The 25200-nt window shown below is 41.2% G+C and overlaps 1 protein-coding gene across 3 annotated transcripts in view; it reads left to right on the top strand.

Annotated features, from left to right (window-relative positions):
- The window catches only part of ahr1b (aryl hydrocarbon receptor 1b), a 68178-nt gene that overhangs the window by 28288 nt on the left and 14690 nt on the right, over positions 1–25200 (top strand). For all 3 annotated transcript variants that reach the window (XM_076879794.1, XM_024798731.2, XM_024798730.2), the window contains 5 exons: positions 860–975; positions 12422–12511; positions 15418–15541; positions 22116–22252; positions 24914–25119. In XM_076879794.1, coding sequence (XP_076735909.1) covers positions 860–975; positions 12422–12511; positions 15418–15541; positions 22116–22252; positions 24914–25119 — 673 coding nt within the window. The remainder of the gene's footprint in view (positions 1–859; positions 976–12421; positions 12512–15417; positions 15542–22115; positions 22253–24913; positions 25120–25200) is intronic.

Genomic DNA, 25200 nt, shown 5'->3' with positions numbered 1-25200 from the left:
TGTTTGGTCATCATGCTGTGCATTACCACCGAGGGCTGGTCAACATAGCCACTCCATTCGTGATATTAAAGAGGTACGATGGAGCGTTATTAAATCCCGCGGGGCGGGGTGTTACTACCAAGGGTGCCACAACCAGTTATTAGGTTTTTCACCCAGGACCAGGTAAATTAGGATATCCTTTCCCCGAATAAATGAAATCATCATTTAAAAATTGCATTTGTATTCAGTCAGGTTATTTTTTGTCTAATATTAAAAATTTGTTGCAAAAACTAAGAAATCAGCCATCATTGCTTTGGTTTATTCTCTAGCTAAAATTAGGCAACATTCACATACCTCATATGTGTTTTTCACAACAGCAGTCCTGCCTCCTCCACCCTCTATAATGGCAGTTCCTTCATGTAAAGTTCACACACTATTTGCAGTTCTGAGAATGTCTTTGAAGCAGACATTTTCCTGCTCTGTGCTGCATCTGAGGAACTACAACTGTGTTATGACACACTAAGCACTATCCCAGCCTGATTCTCCCAAAATGATCCAAAGTTCATGTGTAAAAACAGTGTTGCTCTCTCCCTCTTCACACCTTCATTTAAGGTGTTACTCCCTCTATGCTGTGTCCTGAAATCCCCCTCTGTCACTCTCTGTCTCTTTCTGTAAAGCTGTTATTCCCACTGGCCTTCCTGTCAAAATATCTTAAAACAAAGCTTCTGAAAACCCTCCGGCTTCTTCACTACGGGATGCAGCTGCAAAGGATAAATTCAAACGCAAAACATTTTTTTCCATTTTTGTTCCTGAATTACTCGGAGCTGGTTTACCCGGACCTTTGCTGGTCATCACTAACTTGTCCCCTTTGGTTCTGCAGTGGCATTGAAGAACCGGCTATCCAGTGGCACGAACAGGAGCAGTGATCACAACAATGCCAGCAAGACGACGGGAGCTACAGAGATCCAGATACCCGAGGGGGAGCTGCTTCTTCAGGTGGGTGAGAGCCAGACATGTTTTACCTGCTGACATCCATCTATTTTATTGCACTTTGCTCCAATAAAGCCCAGTTCAGGTTGTGGTATTTTCTTGAGAACGTGAAGACAATAACTCCCAATTTTACCAGTCTTGTAATGTTATAGAATTCTTCCAAAAAAAAATCCAGAAGCCTGGATTGTTGGGTTTTTCTCTGTATGTATTATTGTAGGGTCTACAATATAAAGTGCCTTGAGGCGACTGTTGTTGTGATTTGGCGCTATATAAATAAAATTGAATTGAATTGAATTGAAACCTGCACTCAGACTTCAGGTTTAAGCCTGAGTTCTCAGGCACACTTCTGAAGCTGCAGACCTAACCTGCTCTAGAGAAGATTATTTTAAAGATAAGATATCCAAATAGACAAAATAGCGTCACCATTCCCGGAAAACGCCTCAGACTTGGGTGCTCAGATGGCCTGAAGTTTTTAGAGATCATGTGAAGTTTATGTCTTTACAACATAGATTCTCCTTCATCGCGCAATTAAAAGCAAAACCAGTGTTATGGCCAACCTATCAGATGGAAAACAGCTGTTCCAAACTTTAGGAGCTACTGCCTAAAAGTTGGTCTGTGGATATGAAATTTAAAGGTGTAGAACAGCTAAATAGCCCCAGTCACATGGAGTAAGTTCTCAGCAAATCAGCTACTTAAGCAGCTACTTAAGCAGGAGCCATGCAGAGTTCACAATGAATTCAAAATTTCAGTGGAATCAAATAAAAGGAAGAAAGAAAAGCATGATTGATGATAAGGGAACTTTTAAGGGTCACTTTTAAGTTGAGCCAAACCCTCTTGTGGTAAAATTTACACCTAAATTTATTCATAACCTTATCGATTCAGTACCAATACCATCGTTGGTATTGATATTTGGATCAATCCGGCCAACCTCTAAAACCATCTAATAACTGTAGAAGAAACAGATGTGTTTCTCAACATGGTTTTTAAAGCTCGACTAGTCTTTTTCACCGGTGTCACTGCTAACTGTGTGCCTCTGAGGCTCTCAGTTTGTGGCTTTTTTCGCTGCATCATGCAGAGAGTGTCCACACTTAGTGGTTTATAAGGTCAGTGGAAACCTTGTGATGGAGGAGAGGCTGCTCTGCACAGCAGGACGCGGAGACAAATGGCTTGTTTTCCTTGACTTACAGCGGTGACATCTCCCCTTTGAATGTGCACTCGAGAGTTTCACTTTGCCACAGTGAGCTGTTGTTTAACCGAACATGACTTCCATCTCACACTTTTGCTGTTATTACTCCCTACACTTGGTAAAGTTATTTAAAAAAATATATGTATATAAAAAATAGGGGGCTCAGGATACTTAAGGTGAACACAGACACTGAAAATTAATAATACTGCTCCATAACATCAACTTACCTCAGTGTTTCGGGAAAATTCGTAAATATTTCCAGGTCCAAAGGTTCCTTCACTTCCCAAAAGTAAACAAACACTCAGACACCACTAATAGCTAAAAATGGTCCAGGTATTTTTACCTCCAATAAAATGGTCAGTGTTAAAGTTTGACCAGAAGATTAACATCCAGACATCAATGAAAGAGAAGACGTACGAGATAGAACTTAGCACTAAAACAAAACACAGCATTTCTATAATGTTGGGTGTAAACAAAGACAGAAAACTAAATAACAGCGACTTTTGGAAAGTTAGTGAAGTTGGGCTAGTTTATATATAGTAGTGTGCTAGCTAGTGGCTAGCTACAGTGCTATGGTTAGGCTAACACAAGCACATTACCACAGGAAAGATGGAGGATGAGGGTTAAATTATTCTCAATAAAGGCTTTTGTTGAATGGCAGAATGGGCAGAGACAAATGCCCATTGCCACTATTGGGCGGGAAGAAGATGCCGAAAACAAACCGACCCGGTTAAATAAACACTGACTCACTGCACTGTCTTCTGGTCAAATTTGGTATTGCATGACAGCACAGTCCAGGCCTAGTGTGACTTGAACAGGATATCTTGTAAACACAACAAAGGATATAAAGTCATAGAAGTTGTTTCTTTACAATCTCTTTATAGATTTAGTTCATTTTGGGAAGTTTTACACTATTTTAAATAATTAATGATAAAATTAAAATACAGGAAAACATGTCTGGATGCTTTCAGTCATCCAGATCCTGGTGGTCTAAAGTGCTGGAGTCGAAGGCACCTGGACTTCGTTAAGTTTTAAAGATGTTTCTTTTTAGTTCACGTGACATGTGCGCCTTGCATTGTAGGTACGAGCGGCAGCAAAATCAAAACACTGCATCAAGCGCTAGCATTTCCAGCACCGGTAACCATTCATTGTGCTGTTTTAATCCCTACTTGCATTTTATTTGCCCCCAAAACAATCGTGGGGCGATCGTGGCTCAAGAGTTGGAAGTTCGCCTTGTAATCGGAAGGTTGCCGGTTGCTCGGTCGTTGTGTCCTTGGGCAAGACACTTCACCCGTTGCCTACTGGTGGTGGTCAGAGGGCCCGGTGGCACCAGTGTCCGGCAGCCTTGCCTCTGTCAGTGCGCCCCAGGGTGGCTGTGGCTACAATGTAGCTTGCCATCACCAGTGTGTGAATGTGTGTGTGAATGGGTGGATGACTGGATATGTAAAGCGCTTTGGGGTCCTTAGGGACTAGTAAAGCGCTATATAAATACAGGCCATTTACCATTTACCAAAACAGTTATGTACAAAACGAAGGAGAACACGGCAGGTCTGTACAAAGACAGACTTGACGAAAGGCAAAAAAAAGGTACGAGGAAAAAAATCAAAGGAGTGAAAAGGTTAGACCCATACGAGCAGTGGCGTCAGCCACACATTAAAATCCACTAAAATCGGAGCGGAGCAAAGAAAACCCGGCGGCGTCCCCAGACGTCCTGTCTGTCTCTTCGCTCCGGAGTACTGGAAGAGAGAGGGGGCAGTAACAGTCATTGTTCTTTCCAGTGAAAGAGATTTGTTGTAGCACGGTGTGGCTCGGGACTTACCCCGCAATCCAGGCCATCCATCGCCTCTTCGGGACTTCAGAAACATGACTTGAACATATTTCTTCCACGAAGGAATCCGACAAAAAACGATCTCTTTACCCGTCGGCTTCCCATGGCTATCATGCAGCCGGCTATGGCAGTTAATAATACAACAGCTTCTTGCCATTCTTTGTGTCTGTTTATCTCTGTGTGACTGTTGTCTTGTAATAGCCCGTGCACGCTAGCCTCTTTTACCTACAATCCTTTGTGGTTGTATCCCGGAAATAAGGTCACATTTTCGAACTCAATTCCCTATCCCAAGGACTGTCGCCTTGACGGGGGCCCAGACACTCTAGGACATGTCAGGGGATGTTTGTGAGTTGTTGCCCCACCCTGTAATCCCATGAATCATTAAGGTTACTGAGATTGAGGTGTGAATGTTAGTTAAATGGTCTTTTTTGGACTCTCAGGACTGTGTTACAGGTGGCTGATAGCTGGCTGATAGTTGTGGACTATAACCTGTGGTCATTCCAGATGACTTCCTGTACTCTTTCCTCAAACCATCCACTTTCTTGTTCCAAAAAGCGTTATTCCGAGTGTTTGTCATAGTGACAATCCTGCTTTATGATCGCAAAGACTAAACTGTTGTTAGACACTTGTTAGTCCATCATGCCTGTCTTTTTGAATGCAAAAACAATTGATAAGATTATTGCAGAGAAGAGATTAAATGCACATTTAGCTGTTTTTCCTAATCCAAAGACATTTGATTGACTTCTCATTTATTGCATGCCAATCTTGACCATCCGGGACGGTGTCGCCTTATAAACCTATGAACTGTATTACAGTACCTTTATGTGGCTCCATAGAGTTGTGGTTAACATATTCACCTAAAAATATAATCAGTTTTAGAGCAGGAGGAGACACAAATTACTGTGAAAGCTGTGTAATTCCATCTGTTGTGGCGATTCTTTGCAAATAAGCAACTGAAAGGTGTTTAATGGTAAATACAGTAGTAGTAGGTGTAGGGGTGGGCGGTATAAATGGTATACGGTAGAAACGATATGAATTTGGCCAACGGTAGAGATTTTGACTATACCGCATGTTGATGATGTCATCAAGCTGTGCCTGTTTTGGTCTAAAGCATTGCAGCAGCTGCAAGCAATATCATCTGGAAATTATGCCGGGCAACAGTAATAGCAAAGAGATGAAGTACATTTTGAAATATGAGGAAAGCCAAAAACTGAGCTTCTTCCACTTCCATACCATTGATTCATTAATGTCAAATTCTCTCGCAGCTGCTCTATTCCCTTGTTGTTGCAGTTATTAATGACTAACCTCGTATTGTGGATGGATTATCTCAGTTGTTCTCCTGACTGAAGTTTGATCCATTTACAGCATCCTGCCATGCGATTTGTCCCTAACCATCAGGAACCCTTGCGTTAACTTTTATCGAGTGGAAAAAAGTTTGGCATTCATCCTCCAGCTTCACTGCGTTAATGTTATGCTAACATAGCTGTGTCGCTAGCGATCACATAGCACATCATTATATACCAGCTAGTCCAACTTCAGCAACTCTATAAAAGTCACTGCTGTGTAGTTTTCTGTCTTCATTTATGTTGGAAGCGATGGCAGAGCTGTACGTTTAAATTTTTCAGAAATCTCTCAGTCAGAACATGCTTTATGATGTTTGGGTGGAAACTAGCAAGCTAACTTCCTGCTAGCTTCTAAATTCTGTTTTCAGGGAAGCCTGATGTTAAACTTGATTGTTACACCTGATAAAGCAGGACGCTGATCATTTTATTAAAGATGAAAGTATTTAGACAGTTTTTAACTCTCAGTGATGGCGCAGTGTTCGTTTGACTTTGGGAGTGTTGTGGACAGAGTTTTGGACCCAGATTACTCTGCGAGGCTCCTGACTACAGTAGCCATAATGCTCCGACAATCTATCAAGCGGTGTGGCCTCGTAGCTTACGAAAGTCGTACTTAAACATTTTTTGACAGATTTTTGAGCACTGTGTACCACATAAAATCAGTTCGAGGTCAGTAAGCACAACCAGAATTCATACATAAGGCGCACCAGATTATAGGATTTGAAGTGCGCCTTATAGTGCAGAAGATACGGTATACAGAAGAAAAGAATATATCGCGATATATATCGTTACCCAGGGCTCTAGACTAACTTTTTGCCATGGGCGTACCGGTACGTCTAACTTTAAAAAGTTAGGCGTACCGGCACAAAGGTTAGGTGCACACAAATTTTATAATAATTTATATAATATAATGTGTTTTTCTGGATACACTGTGCTTTTTCAGCATTCAAAGATTGATGACACCGTGTCAGAGCACTGGCTATGAATTTCAGAAGGATCAGGCCTTAACTTAACAGAAAAGTTAGCAATAGTTCTTTTCCTATTACAGCTACATCCACTTCTGTCGTGCCTAGGCTGCTCACTAGGGCTGGGTATCATCACTGATTTCTATAATCCATTCGATTCCGGTTTTCAAAGTCCCGATTCAATTCAACTTAGCCTCAGACAGTCAGAAATATTATAATTCTGATCATTTATCAATACTGACTTCATCAGAATTGTGAACATCACAGCAGATGCCTTTGAGTGAAAGTAACTGAGAATAAAACAGAAAAACATGAAGGAGATTTTCCTGGTCTGGCTTTTTATAGCAGATAACCTTAAAAATATTCTACAATGTTCTGCATATAAAGTTTAAATTTCTTCAGTATTGAACAACAGAAAAAATAGGCTTTCTTGTCCGAGGTCATTTAAGTGAAAAAAAGAAAAAGACAGCAGCCGACAGCGCTGTAAACAACGGTAGACTGGTGGGTAATAAGCGAATGAATAATACAGAAAACAGAGATTGGAGACGGGAAACTGTTCTTGAAGTACAGAGAGAGATAGAGAGAGAGCTGTACATGAAGTGTGATTTTAATAGTCATGGAAGCAAAACAGCAAAATTCATGACGACATTGATCAAATGTGAAGCGCAGTTTGCTGCTTCTTTTGCTGCTGGCTCGGTGAATTTTGGTTGGAGAGAAACAAAACCTGCAGCTCAGAATCAGCGCAAAAAGACGTAATCACAGCGCGGACCGGACGCATCAGAACCGCTAAGCTCCGACAGCGTGTCCGTCTACGGGCCGTCGGGTGAGAAAGCCGAGAAAGACAAAGTTGATTCTGATGCGTCGGTCCGTTCTGTGTTTACGTCTTTGTGTGGAATCCGTGTACCTGCTCTCATTTGCTGTTTGGTTGTTGTTGAAATGGTTTTGTGAGCTTTAATCTGAGAATCTGGCGTTTCTGGCAAAACACAGTTATATTTAAAAGTCGATTCAGGATTTAATTAATTGATATCGCTTTATTCAAGCTACTCACCTCCCACTTCCACCTGCACTTTCAACTGGACCACGGCCAATCAGAGAGGTCCCGCCCCTGACTATCTCTGATTGGTTTAGTCCACGACAGGGGCATAATGTGTGTCTGTTGTTGACCACAGAGAAGGTTGCAGATTTTTTTTTTTTTTTTTTTTTGCTACCCGAACATTTGGTCGCACAGGTGCAACCAAATTTTTTTTTTTAGTCGCACCACTGAAAAATGTGGTCGCATTTGCGACCAAATTGGTCGCACTCTAGAGCCCTGTTACCGCACATGCTTCAAATTTAACCGCGATATGGAATTTAGGCCATATCGGCCAGCCCTTGGTAGGTGGCATCATGGCTCTTCTTTCCATTTTGTTTGTTTCATTTTCCAGTCGATTAAAGGATGATGTGAAACATAAACCTTCTTCTGCTAGCAAGTTCGGCAATGTAGTCCACACATTATATAACAGGACATACCTGAAATGTACCTCTTCAGTGTCAGCAAAACTTTTGATTCAGCAAAACAGCCGAAACTAGACCTCAAGAAAAGACAATGTTTGGAGGTCATTCTGGTAGATGGCTGACATTTTTATTCAGTGTCTTTGGTACTGGTATATAGCCCATAGAGGGCGCTCAGAATAAAAGTCTGAATTGACCAGTTATAAAATGCAGATAATTTTAGAGACAGACTTTAACACAGAGTTCACCGACCTCAATCTGTTTATTGATAAATGCATTGATCCCAAGGGCTCGGTGAGCAGCAGGAATGAAGAGGAAGGCTGAACCCTCCTGCCTTCAACTGCTCTCTTTTACAGACAGCAGTCCATGAATTATACAGATCCGGTGAGGGCATCTATTATTGAAGTGAAGACGAACAAAGTGTGTTGGTGGAAATAAACTAAAAGCATTTAAAGTATTCTTGGATGTTTCACAGTATAGCCCTGAATCTAACACACACACAGCCCAGTGCTGATTGTGTGTGCGGGAGCAGAGATAAAGAGGACTGACAGCCGACTCAGAGCACTCTGCACAGAACAGGAAGAGGAGAGGGTCGGATTAGACAAGGCGAAGCTTTAAATTCGTCTTTGAGGCTGGAGTAGACACACACACACACACACACACACAGTTCTCCTGTGTTTTGTTGGCACTGCTTGCTGCCACTGGGTTGTCGTCTTTCAGGGAACGCACAAACATTTATAACACGAACACACATGCAAACACACTCGGTCTCAGTCTCTGGAGACAGAGCCCGACCTGCAGACAGAAGAAGCTACTGTAAATATTTATACACAGAACATGTGTGCCACTCCACTGTGTACTGTGCGTGTGTGTGTGTTTGCACATTTTGCACAGATACAGATTTTATTCTGTTTAATATTTTAACATCTGTTTTTTTAACAGGTGTATTCTCCTCATTTCTCCTCATTCACAGCTCAAAATGATCCTTATTATTCGGAGCCTTTCAGTTCCTCTTCTGAAGCGAGCTTTTTTAGCTCCTCCCCTTTAAGCAAGTTTTCTTCTGATTGGCTGTCCCTCACAAACAGGCCCATTTGAACAGCAGGTGCATGGGACTTCTGTACCTGAGATGACGATATTAGGGATATCATATTAGGGACATGATCAAAAGTGGGTCAACGACCTTCTTGACTCCCACCAGGCCTCAGATACCTGATTAAAGAAGTCCAGTCACTTTTCTTTCCAAGCTCCTTAGATCACCATGACCTGGATGACTGAGAACCTCCACAGCCAGTAAGGAAATCTGCTCCCTATGACATCATAAAGAACCAAGATTAGAAAAACTAGGGGAGACTACGGCTGCTCAATTAATCGAATTTTAATCACGATTACGATCTGGGCTTTCAACGATCATTAAAAATGACTGAGCCGATTATTAGCCCCTCCCTCTTTTATCCGCGACACATTAAAGGCCGGTCCGTGAAAATATTGTCGGGCATAAACCGGTCCGTGGCGCAAAAAAGGTTGGAGACCGCTGATTAAGAGGACCCAAGGGAAGCTCGGAAAGCTAAGCAGAAGTTATTTGGAGAGGAGAGTGACTGCTGTTGGTTGAAAAGAGAAGTAAAAAAAAAAAAACTTCAGTGGTGTTGCACACTATTTTATATTATTTTTTAAAGTCATTGTTAACCCTTTAAATCCGGTCAGAGCAGCACGCTCCGTTTTGTGTAACTATTTTTAAATCCCTGTAGAACCTGAACCGTGTAAGCTAGCGCAATAATTTGTTTGCATATGAAACCGGAGGAGTTGTACTTACAACTTATGCCATCAGCTTGTCCTCGGTCACGGTTTCGTTCCACATAAAGCTTTGCAAAAATTGCATAAAAAGCGCTTGCAGGAACAAAAACATAATATTCCAGAAACACGCTTTGCCGATCCGATCAGCTGTTCGTAACACTTCCCACATTGAAAAAGTCGTCAGCCCGAACTATCACATGTCCGCCATTTCCTGGCCGAAACCGGAAGTGATGTCATTTTTGCGGAAATGTAGTTTTCTACTTGTAGGCCTTAAAAACCTATACTGGTCATGTTTGACTTTTCTGAATAGTTTCTGGGATGCTTAGAACTCGAATTGCACAGCTGGAAATAGTTTATTTTGATGCTGTTTTCTTTGCAAATTTGCATCATAGGATTGTTTTTTTGTTTTTCCTGCAGTGTATATAAAAATTGGTGTATCTCCAAAATAAAACTATGAAGACACTCAAAATAAGTTTCCTGTTGTTGTAAACTATTTTTTGCAACTTTTTGGTATTTAAAGTTTTGAGGGATAAACCTCTTAAATTTCTCCAAGTAGAAATATATGTAAAAAAACAAAAACGATTTTCAATTTTCTTGTAGTTTATTGCACTTTTTTGCAATTAATGTAGTTACTATGGCCTTAATGCATACATATTATTAAAATATGGGCTATAACAGTTATATAGCAACTTGAAATGCTCCCACAAATGGCACTACAGCATGTAAAAATATAATATAAGCTCTGGCTTTAAAGGGTTAAATAAATATCGTCAAATAATCGAGATCTCAATTTCAGTGAAAATAATCGTGATTATCATTTTTGCCATAATCGAGCAGCCCTAGGGGAGACTGAGGGTTTAGAGCATTCTGAATCCCAAGTTTTTGTCTTAGGGGGATTATTTGTGCATATACTGACCTCATCATTTGAATTCTGAGCAGCTCTGGAACATGTGATACATGACAGAAAATAAGTAAAAAACTGTACATCCATATGATAAAAGTGAATAGTTAAAACTACACTTACTGGTTTCCCACACTTAAGCTGGACTCAAGTTTGTAATCCAATTATGTTTGGCAGCTGCTGTACTATTATTATTATTATTATTATTATTATTATTATTATTATTATTTATTACTCGTGGGAAATATCTTTGCTCTTAGTTTGAAAGGGGAATTTTTACACATTCCTGGTAAAAATTGCAGCCGTCCCTCTTTATCTGTCGCTAATATACCTGCAGCTGATCGTTGTGAGTCTAAACTGTAGACCAGTGCATTTATTTTAAACCTGTAGTTAGCAATACATTCACAGTTTGTATAATACAATGTAATGTATTCTACAAATGTAGAATACATTTTTTAAAAGGATTAGGGCACTCGGTAGTTGTAAAAATGACAAGGGGGCAGTATAATTAAAAGGACAGTCTTTAAAGCAAAAATAATGATCAACTGTGAGCTGATTACAGGGAAGCAGAACTGACAGTTGGGTGGATGAAGGTTTTATTAGAAGAAATCAGAGTTTGGGTTGCTGGCAGCCCCCTCCTCAAGTGAGACCCCCCACTTCCCACTTGCCTCCACAGTGTGAATTATTCAGCAGCTGAGAGACCCTGTCTCGTTCCGGGCCTGATGCTAATGCATTTTTGACATCTTGCAATGGATTTTCAAAGAGGTTTCAAAAGCAAACATTGAGTTTTGGCCCAGCAGCAGTGATCCGAGTCTTAGAAACCCGGGGATGTCTGCTGCATGCGTGTCCGTTCATATAAAGACTTTGCGTCTACGGAGGTCGCAAGCATCTTGGTCCTCATCGGAGAGGTGCGGGCGGATGCTGGCAGCATGCCGCTGTGACTCTCGGCAGCGTCGGGACACCGTGTCATCACCTCCTCACGGTGCCCTGGGGCTCTGAGGAGGGAGAGGAGGAGCAATGATGGAGGTGTTAGTCATTCAGTAGTGACCTCCTTCTCCTCCAACCTCCTCCTCCGCCACATGACTTCTCTTTGAACTGACATCCTCTCCTCTCCAGCCTCTCTCTAGGCCCCGGGGAGAAGTCTCATCCCTGCTTGTTTCCTCTCTGCTCGCTCTTGTTTTGCAGCCTTTACTCTTCTTGGTCCTCTATGAACTAATCAGAGCTGGAGTTTGAGATTCAGAAGTCTTAATTTGCTCTGTCTTTTACCTCCAGCTAAATGACATTGTAAATGTAATTTATGAAATTTCTAGAAAGCAGCTTTTCTGCTGAGATTATTCCATATAATTACAGAACAAAAGGGAGGTCGTTCTTAGTCTCAGAGTGCAAAATGAAGCAGTTTTGTAAAAGCTATTGGAGTGTCTCAGTTCCACACACGGTGTCCTTGGGCGATGGTGGGTTAGGCCATGAGCGAGACGAGTGTGGGACTCTCAGGTAATCTTTTTTACACTAAGGGTAGCACATGTGAAGGCGAAAGATTTAAATAAGCTGCAGTGTCTGTACCTAAAACTGCCTTTCTTCTAGTGGCCACTAGAGGCTGCCTACAAAAGTGACTCTGTCGCATTTAAAATGTACAACTTTGAACTCTGTAGATAGACTGCACTACATGGTAGCTGTATGGAGTCGGGGTGGTGGGGTTGTTGTTTGTAACTCATTCATATATTTAGTTATACTGTTGAACACTGTTGGCTGAGATCATGTTGGAATATCAGATGCTGGATGAAAGTTGTTTTTTACAATATTTTTCGGTGGCTTCATAAGAATGTCAGCATCTTGAGTATGTTAAACTTATCCAAAACTTACCTCGCTGACCCATTCCTGTTTTATCAGGTCACATCACAAACGTGATCACCATCAGTGAGATGATACAATCGTCAGGTTTTCTCTCCACAGGCCCTTAACGGCTTCGTTCTGGTGGTCACGGCTGAGGGGATCATCTTCTTCTGCTCTCACACCATCCAGGATTACCTCGGCTTCCATCAGGTAACGAATTCCTACAACTGATGATTAAACCGAGGTCAGACTTTGGATTACATGATGTTGTTATGGTTACAGCAAGAAGACAGAGTGTTGTGTCTCCTTGTTTCTAGCTAATGGTATCAGTCAACAAATCTGTTAACTCTTAAGAATGTGATGGCAAAGTAAAAAAAAGTATACCTCAAGAGGTTTCTATGTCTTTATTTTGCTTTTTATGTGGACGCTGGGTTTATCAGCATTGTATACAAAGATACTACAGAACCTTATAAAACACATCCTCAAATTCAAAAAACTGAATTTTATTTATCAAAGCACAGATTTGAAGAATGAACCATTTGGAGCTTCGACTCAGATAAAGGTACACAGCAAAGCAGAATCCCTGCAAGAAGTAGGACAGGCCCTGGAGTGAAGATGCTGGAGTTTGGTGGAAATTTGGATGAGGATCTGAGTGACCCTTGTTGTCCACTCGTTTGGTCATTCCTGCTCTTTTTGCCTTTGGTTATTTTCCTGAGATGAAGTAGATTGCGAGAGCAGCAAGAGGATTGAAGGAAGCGCACATATGGAACGGGAGGTTTAATCCAATTGGCTTCACGACGAGGCGACACTGCGTCCAGTCTAATCTCATTCTGGACAACGCGATTATCAAATTACCCAAAGTCTTTCTATCTGCGTCTAAATCTGGCCTGCAGGTTTAGATATTCACACAGTGTATGTGAGCATACTGTAAACAAACACACACGGATCGGGGTGTGAACGTGACCTTTCACCCCTCACTTCCCCATCCACCTGAGGCCCATCACTTTGCGTTTACCAAACAAGCTCAAATCCGGGGTGAAGCTGCCGTTCCTGCTCACGTGCAGTGTTTGGAAACAAGCCAACGTAGGGTGACACCCAGGAGACCCCAATCGCACGATTAAGCAACACAGCTGAGGGACACGAGGAGGATTTGTTTTCCTACATAACATGCACAACACAATGTGACAGGACAACCATTGGGCTTAATAAAACCAGCGACACAAGTTATGAAGGAGTGCAGACAATTGAGGTTTAATTAGCAGAGAGAATGAAATATCTCGCTCCAGGGCCTGCCAAAGTTAACCCCCATGTGCTCAGGAGCAGTCTTAGGTTCAGGTTACTTTATTTGTACTTATAAGTAGATTTGGTTCACAGACGGTGAGTCATCAACAGATAAGCATGATACAACATAATAGAGAAGTAAATCCATACCCCATCCTGTGAGATATAAAACCACAAAGCTACAGGACTGTACTCCCACGTCCTGAAGGAAGAAATCGAAGCTCACTTCACAGAGGGTGTTAGACAAGTTTCTGCTCTTATAAAATAAAAGCAAAATAAAAAGAGGATCCTCTGACTTATCAGATAGAATCAGTCCTGGGGTTTTTATCATGTGTTTGTGAAGTTTTGTTTTGTTTTTTTGTTTTTTAAATTTTGGTTTCTAATTTTGTTCTGGTGCTGTTAATATTCTTGTGCCTGATCTCCTCACTGTTTGTTTCTACTTTCTTTTTATCAGTTTAATCCCTGGTACTGGTTCCCTATTTTGTCTCTAGTTTAAATCACTTTAGGTTGATTAGCTCTTGTTTAGTTGTGTCAAATTGTATATCCGATCTTATCTGGATGTATAGTTATTTGCTATTTTATTTTGGTAGTCTCTCGACTCATGTGCCCTGTATTGAGTTTAACTTCCTTTGTTTCATTCCCGACCGGTTTTCCCCGGGCTTCGTTCCCCTGTGTGTTTATTGTCCGAGTCTCCACTTGACCTTTGTTCTTGTTCTTCCTGGTTTCAGCCCTGCAGAGGTTTTGGTCTTTTTTTGTTGTTCCTGTGAACAATCAGCATTAAAGCTGGATTTTGAGTTTTTGTCTGCTGAGTCCATCTCTTACCTCCCATGCAGCCATACCCTGACACATGATGCGTGAAAGGACGGAAGCAGAAAGTCTGGCTTATCAGAGAAAGTCGATAAACACCACCATGATACCCGTTATCTCCAACTGACAGGCTAACGCAAAGAAATACAATAACAGTCATCTTCATATCCTCTCAGGTTATTCCAGAAAGATCAGTTCCTCCCACCTGACTCCTTCTGAATTATCACTTGCTTTGTTTTTTATAACTTCACTCATTTTTAATGATGCTATGCAGAATTTTATCCTCATACTCTAAATATTTTTGCACGCAGGCATGTTATTCCTCGTGACTTCCAAAGACAAAATTTAGTTTCTGTAGCTAACTATCATGGGAAGTGTCATAATTACACTCTAGCTGGGAAATCTTTGGGTCAAAGTAATTATATTTTGAATGTGAATGTAGTTCATTGCTATAAACTAGAGAAACAACGTTGGTTTTTCTCTGGTTTTATTATTTCTTTTAGCCGCTTTCTCACATATTTGTATACAGGATAAATAATAAGAGTGAAGGTAACATCCATTCATCAGCTGCAGTATTGGCTGTATGATATGAACTCCTTCTCTTGGTTTGATGTTTGAAACGCATTTCATGTCACACTTCAACCTGTCAACATTCCTCTCTGTGACCCCGCGCTGACCCCTCCCACAGTGGGAGGAGGGTGGAGTGTTGTTTCACTGGGGTCCAAAGCCAGGTCGTGGCAGGTCTGGACAGCAGATATGGGAGTCGCAGCAGGTCTCTGGCTCAGATTCAGCTCTTTGAAGCAAAGTCGCAGTGACACTTGATTTCTCTTGGCTCCACTTCAAGGCAAACGGAATCAAGCGCACCTCAGGGTACCTCCTGATAGTGCCTGCTCCACCAAAACATCCACCTTTACTCATGGGGTCTTTGGTCTGCATTACTGTATAAAATAAAAAAGTTAATTAGGCTTAAAATTTGACTTGTGTTCCACCTTGACTGACCTTTAAATTCTTCTTCTCTGTCCTTTTAGACTGATGTGATGCACCAGAGTGTGTTTGAGCTGATCCACACTGATGACCAGCAGGAATTCAAGAGAAACCTGCACTGGGCCCTCAACCCCCCTGTGAGCCTCGAACCCCCAACAGATCCTCCAGGTCTGCTTCACGGAGACAGTCTGGTTCACTAAACTAGAGTAGAGAGGGTAAAATAAAACCGAAGTCTAGGCCAGAGTAATGAGAGTGTTCTTGTTAGCAAGGCAGTAAACCTGATCCGGAAGGACTTCTCTGAGCAGCCGTCACAAGATAAGAGATAAGAGAAACTTTATTTATTAAGTTTTGAAATTCTTGTGTGACCCAAATTATAACAGCAGGGATTAAATAAACAACAACTTTTATTTATATAGCACACTTAAAGACCATGGGTACACCAAAGTGCTTCACAATAGTACAGCAGATTAAAACATCAATAATAAAAGACCATTAACAATGTCCCAAATATGCTAGCAGGTCAATAGCATTAATTACGCAAGAATAAAAGTTAAATAAGGTATAAATATCAAATCATAACCAATAGAAACACATGGATATTAAGTGAAGGGATAAATACAATGGTAACTAAGTAAAATGAAGATAGTATTGGAGTGAGGTATAGGATACATGCATTAACTAACCGGAAAAGCAAGGTTAAATGAGTGAGTTTTTAGTCGTGATTTAAATGTTTGGATGAAGTCGGATGTGCAAATAGCAATGGGAAGGTTGTTCCACAAATTCGATGCAACCAAGGAAAATGCATGGTCACCTATGGTCTTACGGCGAGATTTAGGCTGTACGAAGAGTAATTGGGCTGATGATCTGAGGGCTCTCCCAGGTGTGTATGGTCTAAGGAGTTCAACCAGATAGCTAGGCGCAGTATTGTTTAGGATTTTAAAGGTAAGTAGCAATATTTTAAATTCAATACGGTATTTGATAGGGGGCCAGTGCAAATCAGCAATGACAGGGGTGATAGAGGCAAACCTTCTGGTTCCAGTCAAAAGGCGTGCCGCAGCATTTTAGACAAGCTGCAATCTATGGAGAAGGGCAGATTGGAGACCGAAGCAGAGGGAATTACAGTAGTCCAATCTAGAGGTCACAAAGGCATGAATAATCTTTTAAGATCCTTGTGCGGTATATAATGCTTAGCCTTAGAAATAAGACACAGTTGGTAAAAGCTAGATTTGACTACAGAGGACAGTTGTTTATTGAATTTGAAAGAGCTATCCATCAGAACACCTAGATTGCTAACAGTGTCAGAGAAGAAAGTGGCAAGGGATCCAGCTAGTTGGCCCCGGGGGGATATGACTGTCAAACACCACAATCTCAGTTTTCTTTTCGTTTAGGATAAGGGAGTTGCCCAAAAGCCATTCTTTGACTTCTCTCATACACTCTAGGAAGCAGTGCAGTGACAGTGCGACATCATCAGTTAGCCGGAAGTAAATTTGTATATCATCAGCATAACAATGAAATGAGATGTTGTATTTTTCAAAGATAGAGCCTAGAGGTAGTATATACAGTGAGAACAATATGGGGCCCAACACAGAGCCTTGAGCACACCACAGCAGGAAGATGCAACAGAAGAAGAACAGGTACCCAGAGTCACAGAGAAGGACCTGTTTGAAAGGTACGATTTAAACCAGTTAAGGGCGTTACCTCTAATGCCCACTGTATGTTCTAGCTTCGTTGGTAGAATATTATGGTCCACCATGTCAAAGGCTGAGGACAAGTCCAATAAAACTAAGACCGCGGAGCGTCCTGAGCCGGCAATTAGGGAGAAGATCATTAAGGACTCTCAGCAGAGCTGTTTCAGTGCTATGACGTGGTTGAAAGACAGAGTTTGGAAATTGGCCTATAATTCGCAGGGTCATTATGATCAAGACTCCTTTTTTTTGAGGACAGGCTGCACTACAGCATGTTTAAAGGCTGATGGGACACAGCCCGAAAACAATGATGAATTCATTAAAGATAGAATACTAGGCCCAATTGCATTAAAACCATCCTTGCTAATGTGAGATGGGAGGATATCGTGTACAGAATTGGTATTTTTCAGTTGTTCAACTATAGACCCTGTGCACGAGAAAAACTCTAACTTCCGGATTTAGGGTTGTATATTTCCGGTAGCTTTACTTTGCGGTCAATCGCTACTGCGAAGATGTACTCCAAAATAATGTCCAAAACACGAAAACAGAAAGATCGCGTTAAGTTACAAAGATAAGAAGGTGGGAACGCTCACCATTACTGTGTCATAAAAAAAATCAAATGATCAATTTTGATGCTTAAAGAGTTTAGATCGATCGGTTGTTTACATCACTCAACACAAGCAGAACTGCATTACAAACTGCAAAAGAAGACACATCGTTCGCATTAAGAAGCACATCTCTCTAAAGTGACAGTTCTTATGATTTAAAAAGGCAAATGTTCAGCATTCAAACTACAGGTGAACAATAGTCAAAGCCAGATGTTTCCCCTGTTATGTCGATATCAGCTAGTCAAGTACACACCTACACAGCATGTCAACAAACCGTGAAAAAAAGCCACAAAAAAAATAAATGAATGATTGCTGGTAGGGCTGCACGATTTTGCATAAAATGAGAATCACGATTTTTTGGCTTAGAATTGAGATCACAATTCTCTCACGATTCTCTTTTCCAGTATAAATATTTATTGCGCTTATTAACTGCACATCAACTTCGTAACAGTTTAGACTGAACATGAAAACAATAAATAAACATAAAAACAACAAATGTCTCACGTTTTGCCGTAGCCGCAAAATGTTGTACTGCTTGAAATTCCGTCTCCACCGTTGCTCGACACTGCGTGTATAGAGCAGGTAGTGCAACAATAGAAAAAGAGTTGCGGGACGGCACTGTGTAGCGTTTGTCTAGGGTGTTGATCATTTTCCTAAATCCCTCGTTTTGCTCAGTGTTGATGGGAGCCATATCTTTGGTCAGGTGATAAGTGATAGCCTCCGTAATTTCTTTGTGCCTGCGGGAGTTCGACGTGTATAGGGAAGCGCTGTATAAGGTTCCCGTTATTGATGTTTGGGTGGTTGACCGGGACGGATTTTCTCCTGTCACTTTCTCGTCATCCCTGACGTGCTCTCCGTTGTTTTTTCCCTGCTAATTTTAGCATCACATGGCACAGCTTCTGTACCACGTGGTATAAGTGAGCGCTTGTTTTCATGCAGATTACGTCCCGGATCAAAATGCGGTACAATCGTCGTCGTCTTTTTTTTTTTTTTTAAATCATTGTAATTTGGAAATGAGATCGCACATAAGTATGAATCGAGATTGCTGGTAAGGGTTTCTATACGTTAGTATTTACGAAGGTTATGTTGTCACTTACCTTCAAAATTACAGTGGTCCCTCGCAGGTTCACTTTCGCGGCCTCGCTTTTTTACAGTTTTTTTTGAGCAAGTTTTCATGCTTTGTTTTTTTGGGGGTTTTTTTTCTACACATCGCATTCTGTTCTGCGTCCTGATCGGCTGCAGACCATTGTCGATCTCCTCCGTGCCGTCTCGCCTGTACAGTACAGAATCGCTGCATCTATCGCTAGCAGTGTGACTCTAAAGTGCTGTACTGTATGTTTTTTCCCCAACAAACAACAATGTCGACGAAACGTCTTACACCGTCAAAGGCACCTGCGGTAGCACCCAAAAGGCAGAGGAAGCTAACCATCGCACAAAAAAATTGGACTTCTGATTCACTGATTCATTAATGATTCATTAATGTTGAAGTCTCTCACAGCTGCTCTATTCCCATGCTCTGGACCTGAAAACAGGGTTTGACCTTTGGTTTCATTCTATAATACTGGACTTATTTTTCTACAAAGGTTTGAACTTTGAGAGTGTTTAAACAAGAAAGAAAAGTGTGAAACTGTTCATGCCTGTATGAGAAAAGTGTATAAAGTGTGTAGTGAGGGGTTTTACAGCTTTAAAATATCTATAATAATTGTAAAAAATAAAGCTGGCTACTTCGCGGATTTCATCTATCGCGGGTTATTTTTAGAACATAACACCCGCGATAAACGAGGGACCGCTGTTTACAAATACTGAGAAATATAGAACTTGAATCCTTTCTCTCTGTTGCTCTGAGGCATGGGGGAACAATATCGACAGGTGGATAAAAATCATCTACAGATATATTCCGTAAATGCCCAAGACATCTCGAGAAATGTAAATCGCAGCTTGATTCATCTATTTGGTTGACTTGTTTTGGAAAAAACGGCCGTAAACAAGGAGCGAGTATCACACTGGAAACGAAGCGCCCTACAGGAGTTTCCCCACCGGAAGTAGCATATGCTAAGGTGCACAGAGTCTATTTGCTTAAGGGTAGGGAGTGATGGCTCAAACTGATTAAAAGTTGATAAACATCCTGAGATGGAAACAGGGCTCACCACTGAAGAGTGTGGAGACTTAAGAGATGAAATTTTATCTGTGAAATAATTTAAGAATTGTGTGCAGAGAGCCGGGGAGGACACCCTCGGTATTTCAGGACAGGGACTGACCACTGAGTTAAAGATTTTAAATAGCGTTCAAGGGTTATGTCCATTAGTCACAATAATGTCTTACAAGAAAGCTGCTTTAGCCATTTTAGCAGCGTATTGAAATTTCAGACGGCTCATACGTAGAATGTCAAAAGATACCTGGAGCTTATCTTTTTTCCACCTCCTCTCAGCTCGGCAACACGCACGTCGTAGGGCACGTGTAAAGTCGTTTAACCAAAGTTGAGGTGCCACAACGTCAAGGATAGAGGAGCATGTGGATAACAAAGAATTTGCAAAGACATCAGCCATAGGAGGTATGGAACAGTCAGTAACAGAGGGTGCAGAATTAAAGAAGGCCACAGAAAAATTTGCCACAGTTTTAGGATTGATTGAAATAAAGCAGAATAGCTCAACACATAAAACACAATATGAAAAAAAAGGAAAGGTAAAGTGAAAGCCCAAACATCAACAAATGTATCCTTTACTAGAGCCAGCATAGGATTTTTAACACCAATACTGATATTTGGTGATTTTAAAATATAGGCCAATATTCTTTTCCCTAATATTTGTCACATGTAAGTTTTTTAATTATTTTGTTTATTATTTACTAAGATAATACGACTATATATGATGCATAAGATAGTTACAGGGTTTTTACCCATCGCTTTTAAATTTTTTAAATTTTTATTTATCAGCCGTTGTAAATGCTGATACTATCTGACATATCAGCTGACATATCAGCAAATAGCTAATATCGTCCGATGTATAAGTTGGGCTGTAATGTACACATCTTTCTTTTTTTCCCTCTGTCTAACAGAAACCAACATTAGCCTAACAAATTTCCAAACAAGTTGTGCCAACCCAACCAGGGTTCTTTGTGTATTTAGAAAGAATGCACAGTGATGAGATTGAATGCAAGAGGTGGGAACTTAGAAATTTCATCGACTGACCCTGTTGAATGCATTTGTAGGGAGGAGAATATTTAAATCAGACATGCAGACCGATTTACTGATGTTTATGACACACAGTTTACTAATTGTTTTATTTTTTGCACTTGCTAATGAAATTAACTGACTGCGCCTGTGTTTAGAAAACAGCGTAACTTTTGTTAATCACCCATAAAACTAACCACACCTATCAGCATTATTTGAGTATTGTGCTCACACGATATTTTTCTCAGTTTACTATATATGGCTCATAATATCAGGACTCTCACTTAACATTAAGTCAGATCAAATGAGGGATTTCTGATTGGGATATTTCAAATTAAAGACTCATAAAACAACTTACAACATAGTCCCTTTTTCTTAGTTTCGTTAATTAAAGTATGACAAAAGCTTGGCATTGAGCATAGATCATAGCTCATAATCAGGCCAAGTTAGTGGCAACAGAAACGGATAACACACTCCAAATGCGGCTTCTTCAGTTATATATCTATTGGCTTAACACTGGATTACAAATGGCTCCAATTACATTTGGTAATTGTGGTCCAATTAGAATTACAAATCTCCCGGCAAGCATAAATAACATATATATAGAAAGACTTTCGTGTAAATGTTATTACAGCTGTGGATGTACTGGCTAAGTATGGTGTTGTTATGAAGCACTGAAAGGCCGAAGATGGTTTATTTCTGTAAAAACTGTAGAGCTGAAAGATCAAATCCAGTCGAGAGAGAGAGGAGATGTGCTGGTTTCTGCTGAACCAAGGTCACGGAGAGGCCAGAAGAGGTGACCTTTGACTAAACCCTCTCGAGAGTTGGTCTAAATGTTATAGTGCATGCACACAAAAGAAAACACACAGGAGACTGCACATCAGCCACTAAACCACAACTCACAGTTGATTTCACAGCACACATCCATGGAGGTACATCAGTCTTAGTTGAACAGTCACTCAGTGTAGATTGATGGACTTGAAATCGCTTGGAAACGACAGTACACAGTGGTGGTGGGGTGATGATTTGGGCTTGCTGCACAGTTAAGAGCTGTGCATAAACAAAAGCCTGCAAAACTCAATGAACTCAAGTGCTGAATGGAGACTGGGCCATAATGGATCCACTGAGAGACTGATAAAGTCATACGGAAAAGATTATTTGATTATGTCCTGATAAAAACCTTAGAACAGACAGAGGGTGTACGTTCTTGTTACAGTGACTGTATATATATATATATACACCCACACGGTAAAAATATCATTTAAAAATATCGTTCTCAGATGGGAAATCGGTGTCGACCTCTTCCTGCCTGGTGAGCTACAATCCCGAACAGCTGCCCCCTGAAAACTCATCCTTCCTGGAGCGAAGTTTCGTCTGCCGCTTCCGCTGTTTGTTGGACAATTCCTTCGGCTTCCTGGTGAGACGCTTTTTGCGTTATTCTTTAGATTTTAACAATTTAACAAGGAAACAGATAAAAGTTAACATCTTCGATTTTATTTTCCCTCATTCCAGTGTTAGATGTTTATATTCAATGTGAACAAAAGTCTGTTTCAGATAACTGGAAAACACTCACTTTCAGGCATTTTTTTCTATTCATGGATAAGTGTGACCTCATAGAGTGCTCCACCCTCCTGCTGCAGAAAGGATTTTTAAATAAATATGTTAAAAATGTGTTTTGAGGCCTGTTACTTAAGGGTGTACATAAAAACAGTTTTTGTGCTTTGTTAATTTCGTCATGCGAATGATGCAGATTTGTCTTTGCAGAGTTTTCCTTTTATTTTTTTCTATAACTGCAAGCAGACAGCCCACAGAGTCTTATTATGCAGTATTCTGCATCTTCACAGAAATAATTATGGACAGTTTTGGGGTTTTTTCTGCTGGTTCTTAAAAACAAGCTGTGAGGTTTACACCGAGCTGTGACTTTTGCACACCGCTACACCCTACTGTACTGCCGGCGGTATGGCGTGCCACCTCGGCGATCACCATCGGCGATCAGAAGCTACCATTTACTCCCATAATCCTCCTTAGGAGAACCTCGGGGTCGTGGGGAAAAAAAATGCCCTTAATCCTCGCCACCACCCACAGCAGGTGAGAGCAGCTCTGGGGGAAAACTTGCTCAGTCAGAATGGACACTTCAGACAGGCCACTGCCGCTCCCACCAAGAAAAGCATAATGTGGTTGAGTGGTGGAGATTTTTAGGGCTTTTAAGTTAAAAGTTACAAAAATAATATTTTAATAAATAAATAAAAAATATAGATTGGAGCGGAGGTGAGGGCAGCTTCTTCTATTTGATTAAAAATGTATTATTGTTCTATGAAACACCTGAAGGCTTGCACATGCAGGAGAGAGTTAAAGGTGTTGGTTGTCTTGCTCCAAGGTACTTCAGCAGGACTTGTGGTGGGTTTTGAACCAGCTTCGTCTTCCCTCTCACACGTGCATTTGCGTGAGCAGTAAGCCAGGTTTCTGCCGCGGTCTACCGGTTGCTATGGCTTTGTTTTCTGTAATCCCTCCTGCTATTCGGGGCTAGATTCCTGACATCACGGCCGCAGGCTCTGAAACCCACCAAGGTCAATTAACCAGAGCTAACAGAGGAGGAGGAGGAGGACAGGGAGGAGGGGTCTTCACATGAGATGCAGCAGGGTGAGAAAAGGACAGCAGACAGGAGAAAGTGTTTTTAGGTTTTTGTGAGGCTGTAAAAACCTCCCTGCGGGCTGCTGATCCAACCATTCTGCTCTGTTACAGCCTCCCTGAGGCTTCTCTGATATTTACTGAACTTCCATTATCAGAAACCTTTAGCTATGAAGGATGGAGGTGGATTCAGGTGACAACAAAACATGTTAACAACACGTTAAAGTTTACATCATCAACTTATTGCTGGGTGTTGCTTTAAAAACATCATCCTTTAGGGCTTGTTCCTAATATTTTGATATTAGGGATTAGCTCTAAGGTGCCCCCACCCACCTGCTGTTCAAACCTTCTGTTTGCTAGGCATAACCAATGAGAAGACACTAAAGAGCTAAATCCTCTCCATATCTCACCAACACATTTGACACTGACCACAGTTGCTGTTGTTATCTCTGCAAGCTGCTTTGCAACCCTTTTTCACTCCAGCTCCACCCCTTTATGTTGTTTTTATCGTATCTGTTATTCTTTTAAGTTAGGGAGTCTTTCTGCTGCTCTTTCCATTTCTCAATTGCAAAGTTGAGACAGTTTACAGTTGCATTGTGAACTGACAGATATTTGTCCCGATGGCTAACTGAGAAATGGGGGCAGGGCAGTATACGGATAGTGTGGAGATTGCATAAGGCCAATGGTTCCTCATGTTTTTGAGAAGAAAGTCAGCACGTACATTTCATGAATTCAACCATAATTTTGCGTGGGAACTAATTTTGGGAACATTCATTGCTCCTGGGTTTGATTGCTTCCCGTGTTTCCTCCCCAGCTCACAGAGCTCTCTAATCACCTGACACCCCTGTTTGTGGATACACGCCTGTCTTTCCTTTTCCTTTGTCTCTTACCCTATGTTGTTCCTCATGTTCCTAGTTTGTTTACCTTTCTGACATTGTGTTTCAGTGCCTTTTTAACCAGCCAATAAAGGATTATTTTGTGGTCTACCTCTGCAATAACCCCCGTTACACATGGATGGGCCTTTAAATAACTTCAGATCAAAAGTCCTGGCTGAAGTTTAATATTACAGAACATGTCACTTCTGTTTTCTACTGGTTAGTTTAAGAGTCCTGCTGTTCTGCTGAAAGAATGACAATAAGGAGTCTTATTTTCTCAACAAGACCTCTAAAAACTGTAACATTCACTTCAATACTGCTCAGAATCATGTTACTGTGTTTACAGTGTATCCTGAAGTGGTTTCTACTCTCTATATCATCCAGCAGTGTAAATAAGACTGATGTTGCTTGACAGGGAGAGAGGAAGCAGCACTTATGTGTCTGCTGAGAAGCTCGATCTGAGCAGGAACCACTCTGGGCTCTCTCATTTGTCTCACTGTCTTCACGGAGATGAAGTCAATGCCTCGGATTTAATGACTTAACACCGCGATTTTAACGCTGTCAAACCTTCTCAGGCGCTCAACATCCAGGGTCGGCTGAAGTTCCTTCACGGCCAGAGCCGGCAGCAGTGCAATAGCGACCGAACCACGCCGCCCCAGCTGGCGCTCTTTGCCATCGCCACGCCCCTCCAGCCTCCAGCCATCCTGGAAATCAGGACGCGGAACATGATCTTCAGGACCAAACACAAGCTGGACTTCACGCCCATGGCGTGCGATGCAAAGTATATCATAGCACTGGCAAACATGATTATTTATTCTGATTATTTAATAATTTTGTTTACACTTGTTTTGGGGTTTTTTTA

Source organism: Maylandia zebra, linkage group LG23 (genome assembly GCF_041146795.1).
Source record: "Maylandia zebra isolate NMK-2024a linkage group LG23, Mzebra_GT3a, whole genome shotgun sequence".
Lineage (NCBI taxonomy): Eukaryota > Metazoa > Chordata > Actinopteri > Cichliformes > Cichlidae > Maylandia > Maylandia zebra.
This window is presented reverse-complemented; position numbering and strand designations above follow the sequence as displayed.